We start from the raw sequence: 21,296 nt of genomic DNA, 5'->3' as shown, positions 1-21,296 counted from the left end.
TCTGCTTTCTATTCTTATTCAACTTTTCAAAACTATATGCAGTAGTTGTCCTTATCTGTGCGGAATATGTCCCAAGACCCCAGTGGAAGGCTGAATCCAGAGGAGGTACCAGCCCCTCACCACACACACACACACACACACACACACAGTTGAAATTTTCACATACAACTGTAGTCAGCCAGCTGCATACAAACCACGGATCAAAAATACAGTTGACCCTTGAACAACACAGGCTTGAACTATGTGGATCTAGTAAAAATCCATGTGTAAGTAAATCCACACAAGTCAAACCCATGTTGTTCAAGGGGCAATTGTATATATTTTGTTTTTTCCTATACATACATACCTGGGATAAAGATTAATTTATAAATTAGGCATTGTAAGAGATTAACAACAATAACTAATAATAAAATAGAACAATTATAATGACAATAAACTCTATTAGGGAGGTAACTGGTATCTCTCTCAAAATACCTAATTGTACTATACTCACCCTTCTTGTGATGATGTGAGATGATACAATGCTTACTTGATGAGATAATGTGAGATGAATTGTAGGTATTGTGACGTAGTATTAGACTACTATAAGATTACTTGAACATAAGCACTGCCATACCACACTGTCTATCTGATAACCAAAATGGCTACTTAGTGATAATGGGCAGGTAACATTTATAGCATGGACACACTGAACAAAGGGTTGATACACGTCTTGGGTGGTACAGAGCAAGGCAATGCAAGATTTTATCATGCTACTCAGAACAGCACGCATTTTAAAACTTAGGAATTCTTTATTTTTTAAATTTTCTATTTCATATTTCAAACTGAAGTTGATCACAGGTAATTGAAACCATAGGAAGTGAAACCACTTGAAAGGAGGAGGCTACATTTTTTTATTACCTTAGATCCCTTTCATAGTTACCTATTGTATGGCATCTCACACAACTACCCTGCTGAAACTGCTGTTCTTGAGATTCAGGTGGCACACATGTCAAATATAACTGAAACTTCTTGATCATCATCTTATTTTACCTCTTAGCAATATTCAGCACATCTGACCATTTCCTTTTTTTTGAAATACTTAAACTCTTGTTCTCTGATGCTGCTTTCTTCTATTTTTCGCACTAACCTTACTATTAATTCCTTCATAGTATCTTTTCTTATCTTTCTTTTTCTACTTGACCTGTGAATCTTGATCTTCAAGATTTGGGTTTTGGTATTTATTTTCTCCAATACCTCCTCTCTTAACAATCAAAGTCCTCTTGTTTTAGTAAATGGCATCTTTATCCTTATAGTTGCTCAAGCCAGAAAACCAGAAATCATATTTTTCCTCTGTTTCTCTTGCTCTCCAGATTTATTAGCAAATCTGTCAATGCTTTCCCCCAAATACACTATAAATCTGTTATTTCTCTTCATCTCCATTACTAACACTTGTGTGTAGACTGCCAGTTCTTGCCTTAGTTATTGATGTGTCCATTTCTACTCTTGCCATTTGACTTTTCTTTCATAAGTGAGTGGTGTTAGTAATATTATTGACATAAATCTTATTACCTGTCCTCTACTTAAAACTCATTTGTGACACTCCATTACACTCTATGAATGCATCTACTTAGCTTTCTACTATTTACCTATTTTCCCCCCATTAAATTATAAGCTCTGTGACGGCAATGACTGTGTATATATCTTAAACATTTTTATATCAAGTGCTAGCGGCCTGGTGCATGACATTTGTGCACTGGGGGGTGGGAGGGTCCCTCAGCCCGGTCTGTGCCATCTCACAGTCCGGGACCCCTCAAGGGATGTCCTCTAAGGGGCCCTTAGTGCTGCAGCGGAGGCAGGAGAGGCTCTCGCCACTGCCACTGTGCTCGCCAGCCCGGCTTCTGGCTGAGCGGTGCTCCCCCTGTGGGAGCGCATTGACCACCAGGGGGCAGCTCCTACATTGAGCGTCTGCCCCCTGGTGGTCAGTGCCGGCATTGCGACTAGTACTTCCGCTGTTCGGTCGATTTGCATATTAGCCTTTTATTATATAGGATGCTTTTTTAAACACAGTAGATACCTGATAAAATTTTGTTGAATGGATAACTAAGTAAGGAAATTGTGTAAAGTGATGTCAAAGGCATAGAATGTCAAGAAAAAAGAAGCTGCGCTGCCCAGTTTTCCTCAGTGGTTAGAGCATTGGCCCATGGACCAAAGGGTCAAGGGTTTGATTCCCAGTCAAGGGCAAGTATTTCAGTTGCAGATTCCCTAGCCCTGGTAGAGGCACATGCAGGAGGCAACCAATCAGTGTATCTCTCTCACATTGATTTCTCTCTCCCTCTCTCTCTCTCTTTTTCCTTCCCTTTCTCTTCTCCCTTCTCCCTCCCTTCCACTCTCTAGAAATCAGTGGAAAAAAATCAAATGCTGGTTTTACTTCTTATAACAAAATATCTGAAAATGGGATAAATTGCTAATATTAGAATATGTAATTCAATGTATTAAATCAGATAGTTCATGGTAAATTCTGTAACTTTTTTATTTTAGCCTTTTTTACCCCCTTCCCTAAGTAGAGAATATGATTCAGAGGAGAGTGTGGACAGTGATGATGATGATGATGATGATGATGTTTCAGATTTCCATCTCCAAGAGCATTCTAATTCAAATTCATACAGGTATGGAATACTTAATGTTAAGCTTTTAAAAAAAATGATGTCATATATAATATTTTTGAAAATAGTACATGTGAAACTAGTGGCTTAGGACTTATAACACATTTAACTTAGATTTCTTTAATTGAAATTGGTAAATTCCTTTTCTTAATAATTCCACAGATGACCTATACTTTTTATTAGTCCTCAAAAATGTTACTATCAGATTATTCTTTGGCCTTTGCTCCCTAATGTAAATAAATCCCACTGTTTTATCCTAGAAAATCTAATGTCTTTTCAGTGAACATTAGTATGCTAACATGTCAGTGATCACTGTTTTAAAAATTATTTCATATATGATAAGAATCATAAATGTTCAAAACATTCACCCTCAATGAGTATTATTCTTACATGTAGGAGTGCTGGTATATTTGTTACCTTGCTTTTATTAATGTGTTGATGATTTCTTGTTGATCCAATTTTGTTTTGTTTTTTTAATATATGAAATATTAACATGGCTCAAAAATCAAATTGTGTAACTCAACAACAAAAGCTCAACCCTATTAAAAATCAGCAAATGATTAGGATAGACATTTTCCCAAAAAAGTTATAAAAATGACCAATGAAGTACTCCTTTATTGAAAGGCACATGAAAAAAATGCTCACTATAGCTGGTCAGTAGGGAAGTGCAAGTCAAAATCACTATGAAGGATGATCTCAGACCCATTGAGATGGCTACTATAGAAAAAAAACACATCCAGAAAATAAAAGTGTTGGCAAGGGTGTGGAGAAACTGGAACCCTATGCTATGTTAGTGGGAAAGTAAAATGGTACAACCATCATGGAAAACAGTATGACAGTTTCTCAAAAATTAAAAATGGAATTATCATGTGATCCATCAATTTGACTCCTGGGTATATACCCAAAAGAATACAAAGCAGGTTATTAAACAGGTGTTTGTACACCCATGTTCATAACAACATTATTCATAATAGCCAGTGGGGTAGAAGCAACTTGAGTATCTATCAACAGGTAAATGCATAAGCACAATGTGATATAAATGTACAATGGAATATTATTCAACCTTTAAAAGTAAGAAATTCTGATACATGCTACTATGATATGGATGTATCTTGACAGCATTATGCTAAGCAAATTAAACCACAAAAAGAAAGATACTGTATAATTCCACTTATATGAGATACCTAGAGTAATCAAATTCATAGAAAATAGAATGGTGGTTGCCAGGGGCTAGGAGAAGGTGGAAATGGAGAATTGTTGCTTAATGGGTATAGAGTTTCAGTTTTGCAAGATGAAAAGGATTCTGGAAATAGATGGTTGTACAGCAATATAAATATATTTAATGCGACTGAACTGTATGCTTGATAATAGTTAAGATGATAAATTTAATGATTTGTTTACCACAGCTTAAAGAAATAAAAAGCCATTACTCTAAGAAATAAATGTGTCATTTGAAATAAAAGAGAAGCTGAAATATTTTTAATTAAGAACATAAAACTGTATAAAAATGTGAAATAAGAAGTCTCACCATTTCTCTCTTCCAGCTAATGTCTCTTCTACACCCTCTACAGTTTCTGGCTTATTTTTCTGTTTGCAAAATTAAGCATGTGTGTGTATGTGTGAAATTTTGTATTTCCCCTGTAGGTAGCATACTATATGTAGTGTTCTATAACTTTTTATTTGTCAATACATACTGGAGTCCACACCATATTAACACTTAGAGATCCTTTTTCATTCTTTAAAAATGGCTACCCTAATATTCCATGGTTCAAAACTGTAGATATTTAACCAGTACTCTCTTGATAGATAATTTGATTGTTTTTAGTATTTTGCTATTGTAGATAATTCAGACTTGAGTACTACATGCATTTGGGTTTTTTTTTGTTTGTTTTTGTGGAAGTACATAATCTGGATAAATTACTGGTAGTGGAATTGTTGGGTCAGAGAGTGGTGTACTCTTAAATCCCTGAGTAAAATTTAACAGATCTACTGTTGCTTTATTTTTAGTTGGTCATTGATGCGCTTGGCAATGGTGCAATTGGTACTCAACAACTTGAAGACTTTCTATCCCTTTGCAGGTCACGATCTTGCAGGTAAAAAACATTTTATTTTATTTATTTGTTTTTTAAAATATTTTTTGTGTGTTTTTTTTGAGAGAGAGAGAGAAAGAGAAACATCGATGAGAGATCAATGATTGGCTGCCTCCTGCATGCCCCCTTCTGGGGATTAAGCCTGCAGTCTGGGCATGTGCCCTGACTGGAAATCAAACCAGTAACCTCTTGGTGCATGGTCTGATGCTCAACCACTGAACCACACCAGCCGGGCTAAAAAATAATTTTTGAAATTTTTTTTTAATATTCTTTATTAGTTAAGGTATTTCAAATGTGTCCTCATCCCCCCTAAATAAATATTTTAACATGAATTAATATTGCCATTGCTTTTGATTTACTGTTTTGTATTTTTTCAAATATTGGAGAAAAAGTTTAATAACTTCCTATTGTAGAAGATAGGTTTCTGTTAACCAACCCAACCGTCTATAGATATGTCTATCACCTTGTTAGTGCTCTTAGGAGGACAAGAAAGCAGGGAATTTGAACCTGATGTGATTGACTTTATTGAGACTGTAATTATAGCCATAGCTGAGATATTGGGAGATTTAATAGTGGCAGACACATAGAAAACTAAGTAAATGCGAAAAGTTAGAGATTAACTCCAAGGGAGGAAACGTAGTATAGGAAAGAAAGAGTCATGTTAGGATACCAAGTGATTCAGCTGTGATCTGTATTTAATATCCTATCTAATAATAGAGAAACATGGTAATTAACCGTAACTTCGCTACCCTTCCCATTGGCTAATCAGGGTGCTATGCAAATTAACTGCCAACCAAGATGGCGGCCGGCAGTCAGGCAGCTGAAGCAAACAGGAGGCTTGCTTGCTCCAGTGAAGGAGGAAGCCAAGGTTCCCCGCCTGCCACTGCCGGCCTCTGAGCTTGCACTCTAATAAACAATGTTGCAATTATAGAAGCTAAACCATCCCCAGAAACCTGCTTTCAGCCAGCCGGGATCTCAGAGCTGGAGTTGCAACAGTGTTACAATTATAGAACCCAAACAAAGCCAGATCAGCAGCCAAGGTCTCAGAGCTGGAGCCGAGCCTCAGAGCTAAAGCCGGCTCTCAGTTCCAGTGACAGCCATAGAAGGTAACTAAATCCCAGAATAAAAAGAAAAAAAAACAAAAAAAGGAGAGGGCTCCCCAACCCCCTGATCGGCCCTGCTCTATGTGTGACAGGGTACGGAGCCCCAACCACCCTGATGGGCCCTGCTCTGTGCCTGACGGGGCAGCGTCCCAACCCCCTGATTGGCCCTGCTCTGTGCGTGACGGGGTGGCGCTGCAACCTCCCCATCGACCCTGCCTTGAGTGTGACGGGGTGGTGCCCCAATCCCCCAATCGGCCCTACCCTGAGCGTGACTGGGGGTGGCATCGTAACCTCCCTATCTGCCCTGCTCTGTGTGTGATGGGGGCAGCTCTGCAACCTCCTGATCGCCCTGCGGCTCTGTGTGTGACTGGGGGGAGCTCCCCAACCCCCTGATCGGCCCTGCTCTATGTGTGACAGGGTACAGAGCCCCAACCCCCCTGATGGGCCCTGCTCTGTGCATGACAGGGGGCAGCGCCCCAACCCCCTTATTGGCCCTGCTCTGTGCATGACAGGGGGTGGCGCCGCAACCTCCCCATCGACCCTGCCTTGAGTGTGACAGGGGGCGGTACCCCAACCCCCCAATCAGCCCTATCCTGAGCGTGACTGGGGGTGGCATCGCAGCCTCCCGATCTGCCCTGTTCTGTGCGTGACGGGGCGGCACCCCAACTCCCCAGTCGGGCCGAGCCCGACTAGGGGCTGCACCTAGGGATTGGGCCTGCCCTCTGCCATCCGGGAGCGGGCCTAAGTCAGCATGTCATTATCTCCTGAGCGGTCCCAGACTGTGAGAGGGCACAAGTGGGGCTGAGGGATACCCCCTCCCCCGCCAGTGCACAAATTTTTGTCCACCGGGCCTCTATTATATATATAAAGGTGAAAACTAAAATGCAATTTAATAAAAAATTATTATGTAATTATATTGGAATGATGGAGAGTTTATTCTCATGTTCTATAGTAGTATATCAGAAGATCATTTCTAAAATTGAAAGATTAAGAATTCACAGTATGAACATGTTTAGATTTTTGTAGGTAAAGAGTTAAAAGTTGAAAGTGGGATTAGGATTCAAGAGTATAGAAGTGGAGAATTGCAAAGTGCTACATTTCATATTATTACATAACTTTTTTTTTTACTTTTGTGAATTATTTAATTTTCTAAGCAAATTGTAGTTATATGTTATACAGAAATTGGGCTGATACAAAGGTTAAAGCAATTAATTTTCTCCCAGACATAGTTTTATAATATTCCGGTAAATTTTTTTTATGTGAAATTAAAGTCAAAAGCAGTAATTGACATAGCTGTTATTTAAATCATGGCATAAATATTATTCCAAGTACTAGTTGTAAAGCTATGATATAATTTTGACTTAGATTGCCCATTTTTTGTTGATGTCCTTGGCCACCTAATTATGTTGAAATGTTACACAAATTTATGATATCCTTTTTAAAAATACATTTATTTTATTCCTTTCAGAGAGGAAGGGAGAAGGGGAGGGAGATAGAAACATCAATGATGAAAATCACTGATCAGTTGCCTCCTGCATGCTCCCTAATAGGGATCAAGCCTGTAACCTGGGCATGTGCCCTGACCAGGAATCGAACCCTGACCTTCAGGTTCAGAGGTTGATGCTCAACCACTTAGCCACACCAGCCGGGTGCTATCCTTTTTTTTATACTCTAGAATTCTATGCCCTCCTCCTTCACATCACCTCTGACAAAATGTGTGTTAATATCTCAGTCATTCTTACAGTTGAGATTAGCATTTTACTACAGAAGATAAATGCGGGTCAATTTTATTTTCTCATTTTAGAGCTTCCTGTTAGTTCACCACTTTGTCATGCAGTTCTAAAAACTCTTCAGTGTTGGGAGCAAGTTCTTCTACGACGACTTGAAGTCCATGGTGGGCCCCCTCAAAACTATATCGCAAGTTATACTTCTGAAGAGAGTTTGTCAGCAGGTCCAGCAATTCTCCGCCACAAAGCTTTGCTGGAACCTACAAACACTCCTTTCAAGTAGGTTTTCCTATGGATTTTGTTTTTAAGTATGAGTTTTACTAAATCAAGAGTGGTTTTAGGTAGTATTTGAAGAAAAAATATTTAAGTTCTTTTATGTATAATATGCTCTTCCAGGCTCATCTCTGTGACTCTGTGTGATGCATATTATAGTCCAGAGGTTAGCAAACATTTCCTGCAAAGTTCCAAATAAGTAAACATTTTAGACTTTGGGGACCTTACAATTCTTGTGGCAACTATTAAGCCTTGCCATTGTATAGTGAAAGCAACTATGAACTGTAAGTAGTAAATGAATGGGCATGGCTGTTGCATAATAAACCTTATTTTTGAAAATGGAAGGCAGGCTTGTAGTTTACTGGCACCCACTCTCAAGCAGTGCTATTCAAAATAGCCAGAAAACTGGTTTGCTGTTTGTGAGGTGTAAAAGGTAAATCAGTGCAGTGCTTGCCTCATTAAAGTCTTACTATAGTGACTTAATGATAGTTCATTTACATTTTTTTTTCATAAGCTCTTACCTCATTGCACATCAGTAACAGACTTCATGGACTGGTATGTGTTTACAGACAACACAGTAGCTCTGCTTGTAGATCTCTTCTAGGAAGCATTACTATTATGTTTTTAGGTGAGGGGTCAGCAAACTGCAGCCTATGGGCCAAAATCCTTCCTCCTATGATAAAGTTTTATTGGATCACAGCCACACCCTTTCATTTTAATATCATCTCTGCTCCTTTCCCACTTCATTGGCAGAGCTGAGTAATAGTATGAGAGACCATCTGGCCTACAAAGCCTAAAATATTTACCATCCAGTCCTTTAAGAAAAAGTCTACTAGTACTGATTGCAACCCAAGATGATTTGGTCTAATTCTACTTAAATATTATTATAAATATTTATATAACGCTCAGTAGATATAGTCAAGTTAATCAGAATTTTAAGTGTATAATTAAATATATTGTCCCTCTGCAGATCCAAACACCACCTGGCACTGTCTGTGAAAAGACTTTGGCAGTACTTGGTGAAGCAAGAAGAAATTCAGGAAACCTTTATCAGAAATATATTTACAAAGAAAAGGTGCCTAAATGAGGTTCGTATAAGTTAAAACCTGCTTACTTTTTTATTATTGAAGTCTTTTGTATTATGTAACCATAAAGAATAAGTTGCCTTTTATAGACTGTTTAACTCATTTTAACCTTGGCTGGTTAGCTCAGTTGGTTGGAGCATCATCCCAACGCACCAAAGTTAGGGGTTCCATCCCTGGTCAGGGCACACACAAGAATCAACCAATAAATGCATAAATAAGTGGAACAACAAGTTTCTCTCTTTCTCTCCTTCTTCTATCTCAAATCAATAAATAAAAAATAAAAAAATAAAAATAACTTTGTCATAGCCAGTTTGGCTCAGTGGATAGAGCGTTGGTCCCAGGTTTGATTCTGGTCAAGAGCACATGCCCGGGTTGTGGGCTCAGTCCCCAGTAGGAGGCATGCAGGAGGCAGCGGATCAATCATTCTCTCTCATCATTGATGTTTCTATCTCCCTTTCCCTTCCTCTCTGAAATCAATAAAAATATATTAAAAACTAAAACTAATTTTTATATCATAAAGATATCCTATGCAGTTAATGTATAGAAAAGTAATTGAATAGGAAAGAGAAAGAGTCAGTATTTTCTTAAATCTGTTTTATTTAAAGTAACTAATTCAGATGTATTTGGGACTTTTCTCCCCAAAAGATATTGGTTAAGATTCTGTATCTTTGTTTCCTGTTTTGAACTCTCATGATCACCATTTAAGAGACAAAGTAGAAAGTTCCCATGATTTTCATGTGACAGGTAAAAGAAGTTTATCTTAGAAGTTTAATTGAAACTAGGTTTATATACTGAAAGCATTTCGAATATGTACGTTCAAATTTCTTTTTACTCTGTTGATTATGCTTCTTAATGAAACTTTGCAAACTAATTTTAATAATATAGTAACAGGTTGATTATACCTCGATGTTACCATTATAATGATTATTCTTCTCAGGTCAGTGCTACTGAAAACTTTCAATTTGTTGTTATGGGAAACTTGTACCTGAATGTAAATTAACATTTTGTTTCCTTCATTGAGACAATTTTGCTACTAAAAAAATATAGGGTAAACTAAACAGTGGATTTAGTTAATTCCTTATCTTCTCATGGACTAGTAACAAAGTGTTCAAGACTGGCAACTGTTCTCTGGTTCACTGAACTTGTCTGAAAGCAAGTTTTTGAAGTGGAAGGAGAAAAGGATGACATTTCAGTTGGATAAATTAGGAAATAGAATGGTTTCTTAATAGACAAGTTAGCAAAAAGCAAGATGACATCTAACCTCATTAAAAAAAGAAAATTACTTATAATTCATTGTCTCTCAGTCTAAGCACTAATTTATTAGAGGCACTTGTACATGCTGTTAATTAGTATTTGCCTGTTTATGTAAATATATCTGAATTAGCCAGGCCAAGAAACAATATTTAGTGTTTTTGCTAATTTAGAAGACTTTTGACATATGTACCTTAGTATAATATTGAAATCTGAGCAAATAATAAATCCAATAGATACAATACAAATGAAAGTATTTCTATATAACCTTAAGTAAGCTATATCTTAAATATTTAGCATATGAACTGGTAAAACAGTTTAAGCAAGTTTTTTGATGAATAAAATTAAAAGTGAATTTACTAGATAAGAGTGTCAGACTAATTAGCATATGTTTACATATGAGATAATGTTTCTTATTTTAAATATATGTTCGCCTAAAATAATTTATTTCAACTTAAAGTATTCTGATAATAGTGTATAAAGCACTGTTGATTGCTCTGAATAAAAAGCATGTTTACTGTGCTTGTTACTTCTTTGGTTTCTCTGATGTACCTTGTTACATGAATATGCAAATTTGGCATAATAACTTCAAGTACAAAATCATTTTTTAAAAAACATTGTCATGTTTGATTACTATAACTGTAAAAATTAAAAAAAAATTCTACCTCTGATATATTTAGTGTATTTGTGAAATGAAATAGTTCTCAAAACAAACAAAACAAAAGACTGTACCACTAGATTGTCCAGTAGAATCAAGGGATAGAATCGTTAAGGGAATAGAGTAATATAAGGAAACCAGAGTGAGTAAGGAAAGATAGCAGATAAATAAGTAAAGTTATTTTTGTATTATAATCATTTTAATCAAAAGCAGTAATATGAATGCTGGAATAAAAGCTCTATCTCTATCAGTAAGCTAAATGTTTTCTATGTATTTTAATGTGTGGGTTTTTTTTAATCTGCAAAATGAGTATAATACCTTTCACTTTGCTGTGTATTAACTAGTACATTTAACTTATTTAAAAACTTCATGATTAATGGTTGTTATTAGGTGGCAGATAATGGAGAATATTTTGGAAGTGCTACTGTTCTTTATTCCTTTATGTCTTTGAAAATGAAATGTTCTTTACTTGATGTTAAAATTCTATTGTATCCTCAGATCTTTCTTTTCCTATATAATGCAGTTTTTAGTGCTACATGCATTTTTAAACTAGAAGGTCTTCCCTATTTGTATTTATTTGGAAATTAAGTGCAGATGACTACAAATAGCCTACATCTGAATCATTCCTGACCAAATAAAAAAAAAATTCTTGGCACCCTGATTCCTTTTTCTGTTTTCATTCATTTTCTGAGAAAAACTAAAGGTCTTGAACCAGCTCTTTCTTTAACTAGTGTTAATATCCCCTTTTAAGAAGTATGTGTGCCTAAAACCTATATGATTTTATTAACCAGTGTCACTCCAATAAATTCAATTAAAAAAGAGAGAAAAAGAGACTCTACACCTTTAAATAACAACCTTATTATGATAGTATTAATATGTTGTTGGATACACATATACTAAATTAATAAAAAAATAAGTATACTTTTATTATTTCACACAAAAAAGAATCATGTATTCCTCCAAGCAGTTAGTTGAGTATTTCTGCCTCAATCAAGACAAAGCGAGAATTAGAGACCTAGAAATAAAATTTTTTTAATCATGATGTTTTCATGAAGAGTGAGGGGACAAGAAATAATACTGTATAAGAGAACAATTTGACTTTAATTTTCAGTTGATAGTACTCTTGCACCATTAGCTCTGAAATTTATAAAGTACTTGGGCTATAATCTTGCTTTAATATCAACATTTCAAAGTTAAGTGAGTAAAAATTTCTCAGGAGGTTGAATAAAATTTATAGTGGTTGTTAATGAATTTTGAGGGATTAAGTTTTCCCTAACCCTTAACTCTGCACCACACACATGCTTCTTTTAAGATATTTGAAATTTTAAAAATAATAACTTAGTCCAATGTTACTAAGTTTGGCGAAAAATATAATTTAAAAAATATCCCTAGTATTTTGCATGTTACATCGTATCTTACTCTTTGTCGTGTGATTATTCTTTCTTGATGAAGTCATTAGAGGACAACTGTGAAACCATCAAAAATTCTATGATGGAGGAGCCAAACATCAATAAGGTACAAAGCATCATTCAACTGAAATTAGAAATTGCATTCTTTAGCAAGAAAAACAAAGTGTTTCCATTTAACTTTGGACTGGACTTTGTTTCCAAGCAGTTAAATTACTGTTCCCTCAATTTATTCTTTTATTTTAACAGCTTAAATATCGCAAACTTAACATTGTTTCTGTTTTATTAATAAGAGAATGCAATTTTAAAGGGAGTTGAATGTATCCTGTTTTGGCTACAGATTTTTTCATAGTAAATACAATTAAAGTTCTTAATAAATTGTAGTTAAAATAGCCATTATAGTAGTATAGTAGTATTGTTCTGTTTTTGCAAGTATCACTTTTTAAGTTAAAATTCTTTCCTCTTATATTAATTTCTTAAAATATATCAAATACTATTATATATCATTTATTTTACTGGTAAGAATAGGATACAGCATATTATCTTATGTACAATAAGAACTCAATAATACTTGAGAACACGGCACAAATGATGAGAATTTGTATAACCATAAAATAACTACCCAATGTTCTGTGGTCACACATTCAAATAGGACGTATTAGGTTGATATATGATTCATGTGTTTCACATTTTTATTTTAAGACCATGTCATCAGAGTAATTTTTAGGGAAAACAGTTTTCAAAAGATTTTTTTAAGGCTGTGAAGTCTTTCTCAAAGGAATCTTTTTGTAAAATAGAAATAATTCTGTACAGTTAATAAGAAAGACTGATTTGATGTGAAGTGTATATTGTAACTAAAACCTTGGCAAAATAAATATATGCAGTACACACTGAACTTTGGGACTTTCTAATGGCCTTTTGGAGTTTTGAGAGAATATTACTCAAACTTTTAATCAGTTAACAATATTCCTTGCCTTGCAGTAATCATTAATTACTACAGTCTATACATTTTCATGAATCTTTTTTTTTTTTTTTAATCCTCACCCGAGGATATTTTTCGATTGATTTTTAGAAAGAGTGGAAGGGAGAGGGAAAGACAGAAATACCGATGTGAGAGAAACACATCGAATGGTTGCCTTCTACACGTGTCTCTACCAGGGCCTGGGCTGGGGAGGAGCCTGCAATTGCGATATGTACCCTTAACCGGAATCGAACCCGGGACCCTTCTCTCCTCAGGCTGACATTCTGTCTACTGAGCCAAACAGGCTAGGGCATGAATCCTTATCCAAAGATTTTTTTGACACTGTTTATAAAATGTTAATCAGAATGTTATATTACTACTAGAGGCCCGGTGCACAAAAATTTGTGCACTCGGGGGGGGAGGGGGGGTCCCTCAGCCTGGCCTGTGCCCTCTAGCAGTCTGGGACCCCTCGGGAGATAACGCCCTGCTGGCTTAGGCCTGCTCCCGGGTGGCAGAGGGCAGGCCCAATCCCTAGGTGCAGCCCCTGGTCGGGCTCAGAGCAGGGCTGATTGGGGAGTTGGGGCGCCGCCCCCTGTCACACTCAAGGCAGGGTCGATGGGGAGGTTGTGGAGCAACCCCCTGTCACACACAGAGCAGGGCCCATCAGGGGGGTTGGGGCGCTGCCCCCTGTCACACACAGAGCAGGGCCCATCAGGGGGGTTGGGGCTCTGTACCCTGTCACGCACAGAGCAGGACCCATCAGGGGGTTGGGGTGCTGCCCTCTATCACCCACAAAGCAGGGCGGATCAGGGGGTTGGGGCGCCACCACTCTCACACTCAGGGCAGGGCTGATGGGGAGGTTATGGCTCTACCCCGTCACACACAGAGCAGGGCCCGTGGGAGGGGGGAGCTCCCCCGTATCAGGCACAGAGCAGGGTGGATAGGGAGGTTGTGGCCCCGCCCCCTGTCACACACAGAGCCGCAGGGCAATCAGGGGGTTTGGGTGCTGCCCCCTGTCATGCTGATTCCAGTGCTGGGAGGCCTCACGGCTCCGCTGATCCCGGTTCTGGGAGGCATATTACCCTTTTACTATATAGGGTAGAGGCCTGGTGCACGGGTGGGGCCGGCTGGTTTGCCCTGAAGGGTGTCCTGGATCAGGGTGGGGTCCCCACTGGGGTGCCTGGCCAGTCTGGGTGAGGGGCTGAGGGCTGTTTTCAGGCTGGGGGTGACTGAACTCCCAAACGCTCCTTTTTTTCTTTTTTTTATTCTGGGCCAGGTTTACCTTGAGGCTTGGCTCCAGCTCTTAGGCCTCTGGCTGAAAGTAGGTTTCTGGCCTTTGCTTACAATGTTGCGATTCTGCTGGCTGAAGTTGGGCGTATTTGTTACAGAGTTTCTTAAACTGCCAGCTCAGAGGCAGCGGCAGGCGGGGAACGTTGGTTTCCTCCGTCACTGAGGCAACCAAGCCTCATGTTAGTTTCAAGCTGCCTGGCTGCCGGCCGCCATCTTGGCTGACAGTTAATTTGCATAACTCGCTGATTAGCCAATGAAAAGGGTATCGGTCGTACGCCAATTACCATGTTTCTCTTTTATTAGATAGGATAGTCGTTACACTACATCAGAAGTCAGTCATTTTGTTTGTTTACATCATAATGTTTTTGGCCAGTTTTTCAAGCCACATGGGACAGTTTTAACAGCTTTATTAGCTATACCTGACTTACAATAAGTGCACATATTTATTAGAATGTGATGAAATTTTACATATGTTTACATGGGTGAAGCCATCAGCATAATCAAGATAATAAATATATCCATTACCCCCAAAACTACCCCCCCCCCTTACCTTTCCCTCCCCTCTCTCCCTTTTTCCTCCCCAGGTAACTACTAATTTTCTTCCTGATATTATAGATCAGTTTGCATTTTCTGGAATTTTTGTAAATGAGATTATACAATGTCTTTTTTTTCTATGTGCTTTCTCAGCATATTTATTTTGAGATTTCTTCATATTGTGTATTTCAGTATTTCTTTTTATTGCTGGTGCATTCATTGTATGTCTATACCAAAATTTGTTTATCCAATGACTTGTTGATGAACACTTAAGCCTTTTCCATTTTGGAGCTATTTCAAATAAGACTGCTTAGAATATTCAAACACAAGTCTCTTTGGTTGGACATATTCTTTCATTTCTCTTGTGTAAATGCCTAGGAGTGGGATGGCTAGACTATATTGTAGGTGTGTGGTTAACTTTTTGAGAAAACTGCTAAAGTATTTTCCAAGGTGGTAGAAACATTTTATGTTTCCAGCAGCAGTGCATGAAATCCCAGTTGCTTTACATCCTTATCAACACTTGGTATTGTCAGCCTTTATTTTAGCCATTGTAGTAGGTGTGTAGTGGTAGTTCATTATAGTTTTAACTAGAGGCCTGGTGCATGGATTCGTGCACTGGTGGGGTCCCTTGGCATGGCCTGTGGAGATCAGACCAAACCTGGCAGTCCAACATCCCCCAAGGGATGTAGAAGTGCGCGAAGTGGCAGGCAGCCCAGGGAGGAGCCTGAGCCCGGGCCAGGTGCTGTGCCACTCCTGCTCATCCCAGCCCTGCTGCACCTGCTGCACCTGCTGCCACCGCTGCTCGGTAGGCTCCCATGGGCTCACGCCATCAGTCCCTTTGCTAGTCCCGATCCTGGTCCCAATGGGAGAGAGGCCTGCAAGGGGAGTGTCTGCAGGAGAGGCTCGTGCTGCTGCAGCTGTGCTCACCAGTTGTGAGCCCGGTGTCTGGCACCTGTTCAGCCGAGTGGCGCACCCATTGTGGGAGCACACTGACCACCAGGGGGCAACTCCTGCCCCCTGGTGGTCAGTGCGCATCATGCGAACAGTCGCTTAGGCTTTTATGTATATAGATTTGCATTGAGAATCTAATCATGTGCTTAATTGCCACTTGTATAACTTTTTGGTTGACCATGTTAAAGATGGGGTGAGTCAGTTATGGGAGGTTACTAGGAAAAACACAGTAAAATAAGGATGAGGATGTTATACAGATTTAAGTTTTTTAAAAATATATGTATTTTATTGATTTTTTACAGAGAGGAAGGGAGAGGGATAGAGAGTCAGAAACATCGATGAGAGAGAAACATCGATCAGCTACCTCTTGCACACTCCGTACTGGGAATATGCCCGCAACCAAGGTACATGCCCTTGACCGGAATCAAACCTGGGACCCTTCAGTCCGCAGGCCGATGCTCTATCCAGTGAGCCAAGCCGGTCAGGGCCAGATTTAAGATTTTGTCTTCTGCATTAATAAGAGTTTCTAGAGACAAGGTCATCATCCTCTTTCTGGAACAGCTAGGGAGAAAGCCTTGCTAATGCAGATTTCCCTTAAAAATATAAATGTCTTTTATAAAGGATAATTTCTACTTGTTTTCAGAGCTTCTCCGAAGTCTGCTGTTTCTTAATCAGCCTAAAATAATTTTTATGCCATATTTTGGGGTGGCAAGTTCTATTCCCCTATAGTTTCTAGACAACCAACCTGTGTAGCACATTACTATACTGAAGACTGTAGACAATTGTTATGTATTGGCAGTGTTACAAGGGCTACAAAGACATTAGGTGATAAGAATTTTTCAGCTCCATTATAATCATATCGGATCACAGTTGTATATGCCGTCTGTCCTTTACCAAACATTGTTATGTGGTGCATAATTGTGTTGAGATAATAAAATTCTTTTCTTTTTTTAGTCTGTTAATATGGCTAAATAGATTGATGGATTTATTTGATCTTAAACCAACCTTGCATTCCTAGCATAAGCCCCTTTTATGGTCATTAGGTGTTCTTTTTTACATATTGTTTGATTTGTTAAAAATTTTGTCCAGAATTTTTGCATCTATGTTCATGAGGGATATTGCTTTGTAGTTTTCTTACAATGTGTTTTTTTTTTTTTGCGGGGGGAGGGTCTTTGGTTTTGTTTTGTTGGCTGGTTTTAAACTAATGCTATCTTCATAGAGTTGGGAAGTCTCTCCTCTTTAATTTTTTGGAAGGATTTGTGTAGAGTTAGTGTTATTTGTTCCTTATATGTTTGTTAGAATTCACCAGAGAAATCATCTGGGCCTGGAGTTTTTTAGCTTCAAATTCAATTTCTTTAACATATAGGGCAGTTCAGATTATTTATTTTTTTAGTGTACTTTGGTAGTATATGTCTTTTAAGAAATTTGTCACATCAGTTGTAAAATATATTGGTATAAAGTTATTAATAATATTTTATTATCCTTTCAGTATACAGTAGAATATATGGTAAAGTCACTTCTTATTCCTCTGCTACTTCCCACACCTGAATTGTCCTATTTTTCCTCCCATCCTTGAAGTGTTGGGCACCCCAGAACTTATTTTTTTAACCTTCTCTGTCCCCCATCTTTACTTTCTCTTTGAGTTATCTAATGGCTTAAATATCATCCATAGTTTTGATGTCTTAAATCTCAGTAGCCCCATTTATTTCCTAAACTCCAGACTAGCATACATAATCTAATAGCTACCTCTCCCTGAATGTCAAAACAGAATTTCATGTCTGCCCCTAATCCCAACCCAAACCTACTCTGTCCTTCACTTTTGTCTCAGTAAATGGCACCTTCACTCACCCTGTTATCCAGTCTGAAAACAAGGAGTCATCCTTGCTTCATCTTTTTCACTCATACTGCACTCTCAATACATTAACATTTGTCTCATTTCTAACCACTTATCACCATTCCTATTACCCTAATCAGATCCACCATTACCTCTTTTTTTTTTAAAATTTAAATTCTTTATTGTTTAAAGTATTACGTAAGTCTCCTTTTTCCCCCATTGACTTCTCCCTGGCCACTCTCAGCCCCCAGCACATGCCCTCACCCCCCTACTGTCTGTGTCCATTGGTCCACCATTACTTCTTATTTAGTTACTGTAGCAGGCTCATAAGTGGTTTCCTGGGAGCTGTTCACACAACTTTATGTTTTGTCTCACAACACCCAGAACTATGGCTTTCTAGTCTTAAAATAAAATCGGAATCTTATTATGGATTCTGAGGCCCTGTCCAAACTGAACCCTGCCTACTTCTCCAATCTCATCTCCTGACATTTATGTGTTCTCAAAATTAAATATGCATAAGCTCCTGAGATGCTAAACATCATTCTTACACTGCCCTTCACCCCCTACCAGTTGATTCTCATTCAGGTCATCTTGGGTCCAGACTATTAAGAAACAGTGTTTTAGTAAATCTAAATAATAAGAGGACAGTAATGTATTCCTACATTGAAGAAGCTTTTTTGAATTTCACGCCTGCAAGATCTTTCATCCCCATATGTATAAAATTTGAAGAAGCTCTGCAGGTGAAACTGTTATGTCCACCCCAACTACCCAACCATTATTAGCAAATAGTATATCCCTCTATTTAATGGAAATAGAATTTTCTCTACTTTTAATTTCTTCAAAACCCAGTAGTGGATACTTAAGTGTGTTTTAGATATCAGGCGAGGTGGCTATGTTGGCATTTTATCATAAAACAAACAAAAAAATCTTATTTTTGACATTCTTATTGGTTACTGGGCTTCTTATAGCAAACCTAAGTGTTTCTTAGAAAAGAAGTTTGCCTTTAAAGAAACCAAAATGTTTAGCAAACACTGAAATTTTTTTTATGTTTGTAATCAAATTGCATTTTAGATTAGAATATATTTCACATCTTTACGTTCAGTGATATGAGTTGTTTGTGCAGGGCTATTTTGGTTTGGTTATTTATAATTCTCTTTCAACTTTGTAATTATATGGTCACCTCAGTAGCCATTTAAAAGAATACTGCTAACTACTCAGTTCTATGGACAAGCAATGGATGGGGTATTGGAGATGTTTTATCTAAATTTTGCAGGAAGTAAATTTGTTTCATTATAACTTCAAATTAATAACTTCTATGCTTCCCAGTAAGTCGTGTAACATTTTATAGTAATTCATTTTAAAGATTGAAGGTTAGGGAGATTAAAATAAAATGAAATTATCCTACATTATGCAACATTCCCAGTTCTTATTTTAGTAAATGTTGATTTTATTTTAGTGACTAAAAATTTTTGTTTTTCATTTAAATCATTTAAAATTTTCAATTAACAGTTGCCATACAGTATTATATTAGTTTCATGTGTATACCCGAGTGATGAGACATTATATAGCTAAGTGATCATCCTGATAAATCTAGTCACTACCCATCTAGCATCATAGTTATTACAATATTATTGACTATATTCCCTATGCTGTACTTTAGATCCCCGTGACTGTTCCATAACAGCCAATTTGTACTTCTTTTTTTAAAAAATGTATTTCTTTATTGATTTCAGAGAGGAAGGGAGAGGGAGAGAGAAATAGAGAATCATTGATTGGCTGCCTCCTGCATGCCCCCTACTGGGGATCGAGCCCGCAACCCCGGCATGTGCCCTTGGCCTGAATAGAACCTGGGACCCTTCAGTCCGTAGGTCAACGCTCTATCCACTGAGCCAAACCAATTTGTACTTCTTAATCCCTTCACCTTTTTTCCTCCTAAACCCTCTCCCATCTGTCAACCATCAGATAGATATGTATTTATTGCCATTTTATTGCTCATTTTTAAATTTTATTTTCTTCTTAAAGAAGACCCTTTAACGTTTCATATAATACTGGTTTGGTGATGAACTTCAGATTTCCTTTGTCTGGGAAGCTCTTTATGTCCTTCCATTCTAAGTCATAGCTCTGCTGGGTAGAGTAATCTTGGTTGTAGGTCTTTGCTTTTCATCACTTTGAATATTTGTTGCCACTTCCTTCTGGCCTGCAAAGTTTCTGCTGAGAAATCAGCTGACAGTGTTATAGGAGCTCCCTTGTAGGTAACAAACTGCTTTTCTCTTGCTGCTTTTAAGATTCTCTGTTTGTCTTTAACCTTTTAATTATGATGTGTCTTTGGTGTGGGCCTCTTTGGGTTCATCTTGGTTGGGATTCTCCTCGCTTACTGGTCTTATATGTCTATTTCCTTCCCCAAGTTAGGGAAGTTTTCTGTCATTACTTTTCAAATAAGTTTTCAATTTCTTGCTTTCTCCTCCTTCTGGCACCCCTATGATGCAAATGTTGGTTTGCTTGACGTTGTCCCACTATCCTCATTTTTTAAAATTCTTTTTTCTTTTTGCAGTTCTGATAGTGTTTTTTACTTCCTTATATTACAAATTGCTGATTTTATTCTTGGCCTTACCTATCTACTGTTGATTTCCTGTAAATTATTCTTGATTTCAGTTAGTGAATCCTGCATTTCTAGCTAGTGCTTTTTTATGATGTTGAGGTCCTTACTAAAGTTCCGTGAGCCTCCTTATACATAGTGTTTTGAACTCTGCATCTGACAGGTTGCTTATCTCTATTTCAGTTATTAGTTCTTTTCCTGGAGTTTTGTTCTGCTCTTTAATTTCGGACGTGTTTTTGTCTTCTCATTTTGGCAGCCTCCTTGTGTTTGTTTCTTTGTATTAGGTAGAGCTGCTATGTCTCCCGGGCTTGGTAGAGTGGCCTATTGTAGTACGTGTCCTGTAGGATCCAGTGGCACAGCCTCCCTGATCACCCAAGCTGTGCACTCCAGTTGTGCAACCCCACCTTCTAAGGGCTGTGTAGACCCTTCTGTTGTAATTGAGCCTTGATTGCGGTTAGCATTTCAATGGGAGGGATTTACCCCTTAGGCCAATCTGCTGCAAGGACTAGCTGCCGTCACTGACCACTGTGGATGATCGACTGTGCAGGGGCTCTCCACACAGAGCAGGACTTTTTCAGCAAGGCCGTGGTACCCATGTAGTCTGCACGTTGAGTGTGTTGCTGTGGAGGTGGTTGCGTGATGTTTTGATGTGGTCTGAAGCTGTCTACCGGGTGCATTGCCTCTGGGGCCTCCTGGGAGATACAGGCCTGCACTTAGAAGTCCGGCCAGAAGTTAGGCCACTGCACCCCCACAGCCATTGAAGACAAACTTTATATGGCCGAGGTTGGTCTGGGATCGGCTCTGGCCCCCGCAGATGAGGTGGGACCAGAATCCCAACCCACTACAAATTAGCCCCAGCTGCATCCACCCAACTCCACAGGACTGTAAATGT

The 21,296-nt window shown here is 38.2% G+C and overlaps 1 protein-coding gene across 5 annotated transcripts in view; it reads left to right on the top strand.

Annotated features, from left to right (window-relative positions):
- Positions 1-21,296, top strand: part of DMXL1 (Dmx like 1) — a 166,759-nt gene that overhangs the window by 109,850 nt on the left and 35,613 nt on the right. For 3 of the 5 annotated variants that reach the window (XM_059693800.1, XM_059693802.1, XM_059693804.1), the window contains 5 exons: positions 2,521-2,648; positions 4,653-4,738; positions 7,643-7,844; positions 8,809-8,926; positions 12,285-12,347. In XM_059693800.1, the coding sequence (XP_059549783.1) occupies positions 2,521-2,648; positions 4,653-4,738; positions 7,643-7,844; positions 8,809-8,926; positions 12,285-12,347 (597 nt within the window). The remainder of the gene's footprint in view (positions 1-2,520; positions 2,649-4,652; positions 4,739-7,642; positions 7,845-8,808; positions 8,927-12,284; positions 12,348-21,296) is intronic. The other 2 variants (XM_059693803.1, XM_059693801.1) reach the window with 1 other exon arrangement.

This window comes from Myotis daubentonii, chromosome 4, assembly GCF_963259705.1.
Source record: "Myotis daubentonii chromosome 4, mMyoDau2.1, whole genome shotgun sequence".
NCBI classification, from domain to species: Eukaryota; Metazoa; Chordata; class Mammalia; order Chiroptera; family Vespertilionidae; genus Myotis; species Myotis daubentonii.
This window is presented reverse-complemented; position numbering and strand designations above follow the sequence as displayed.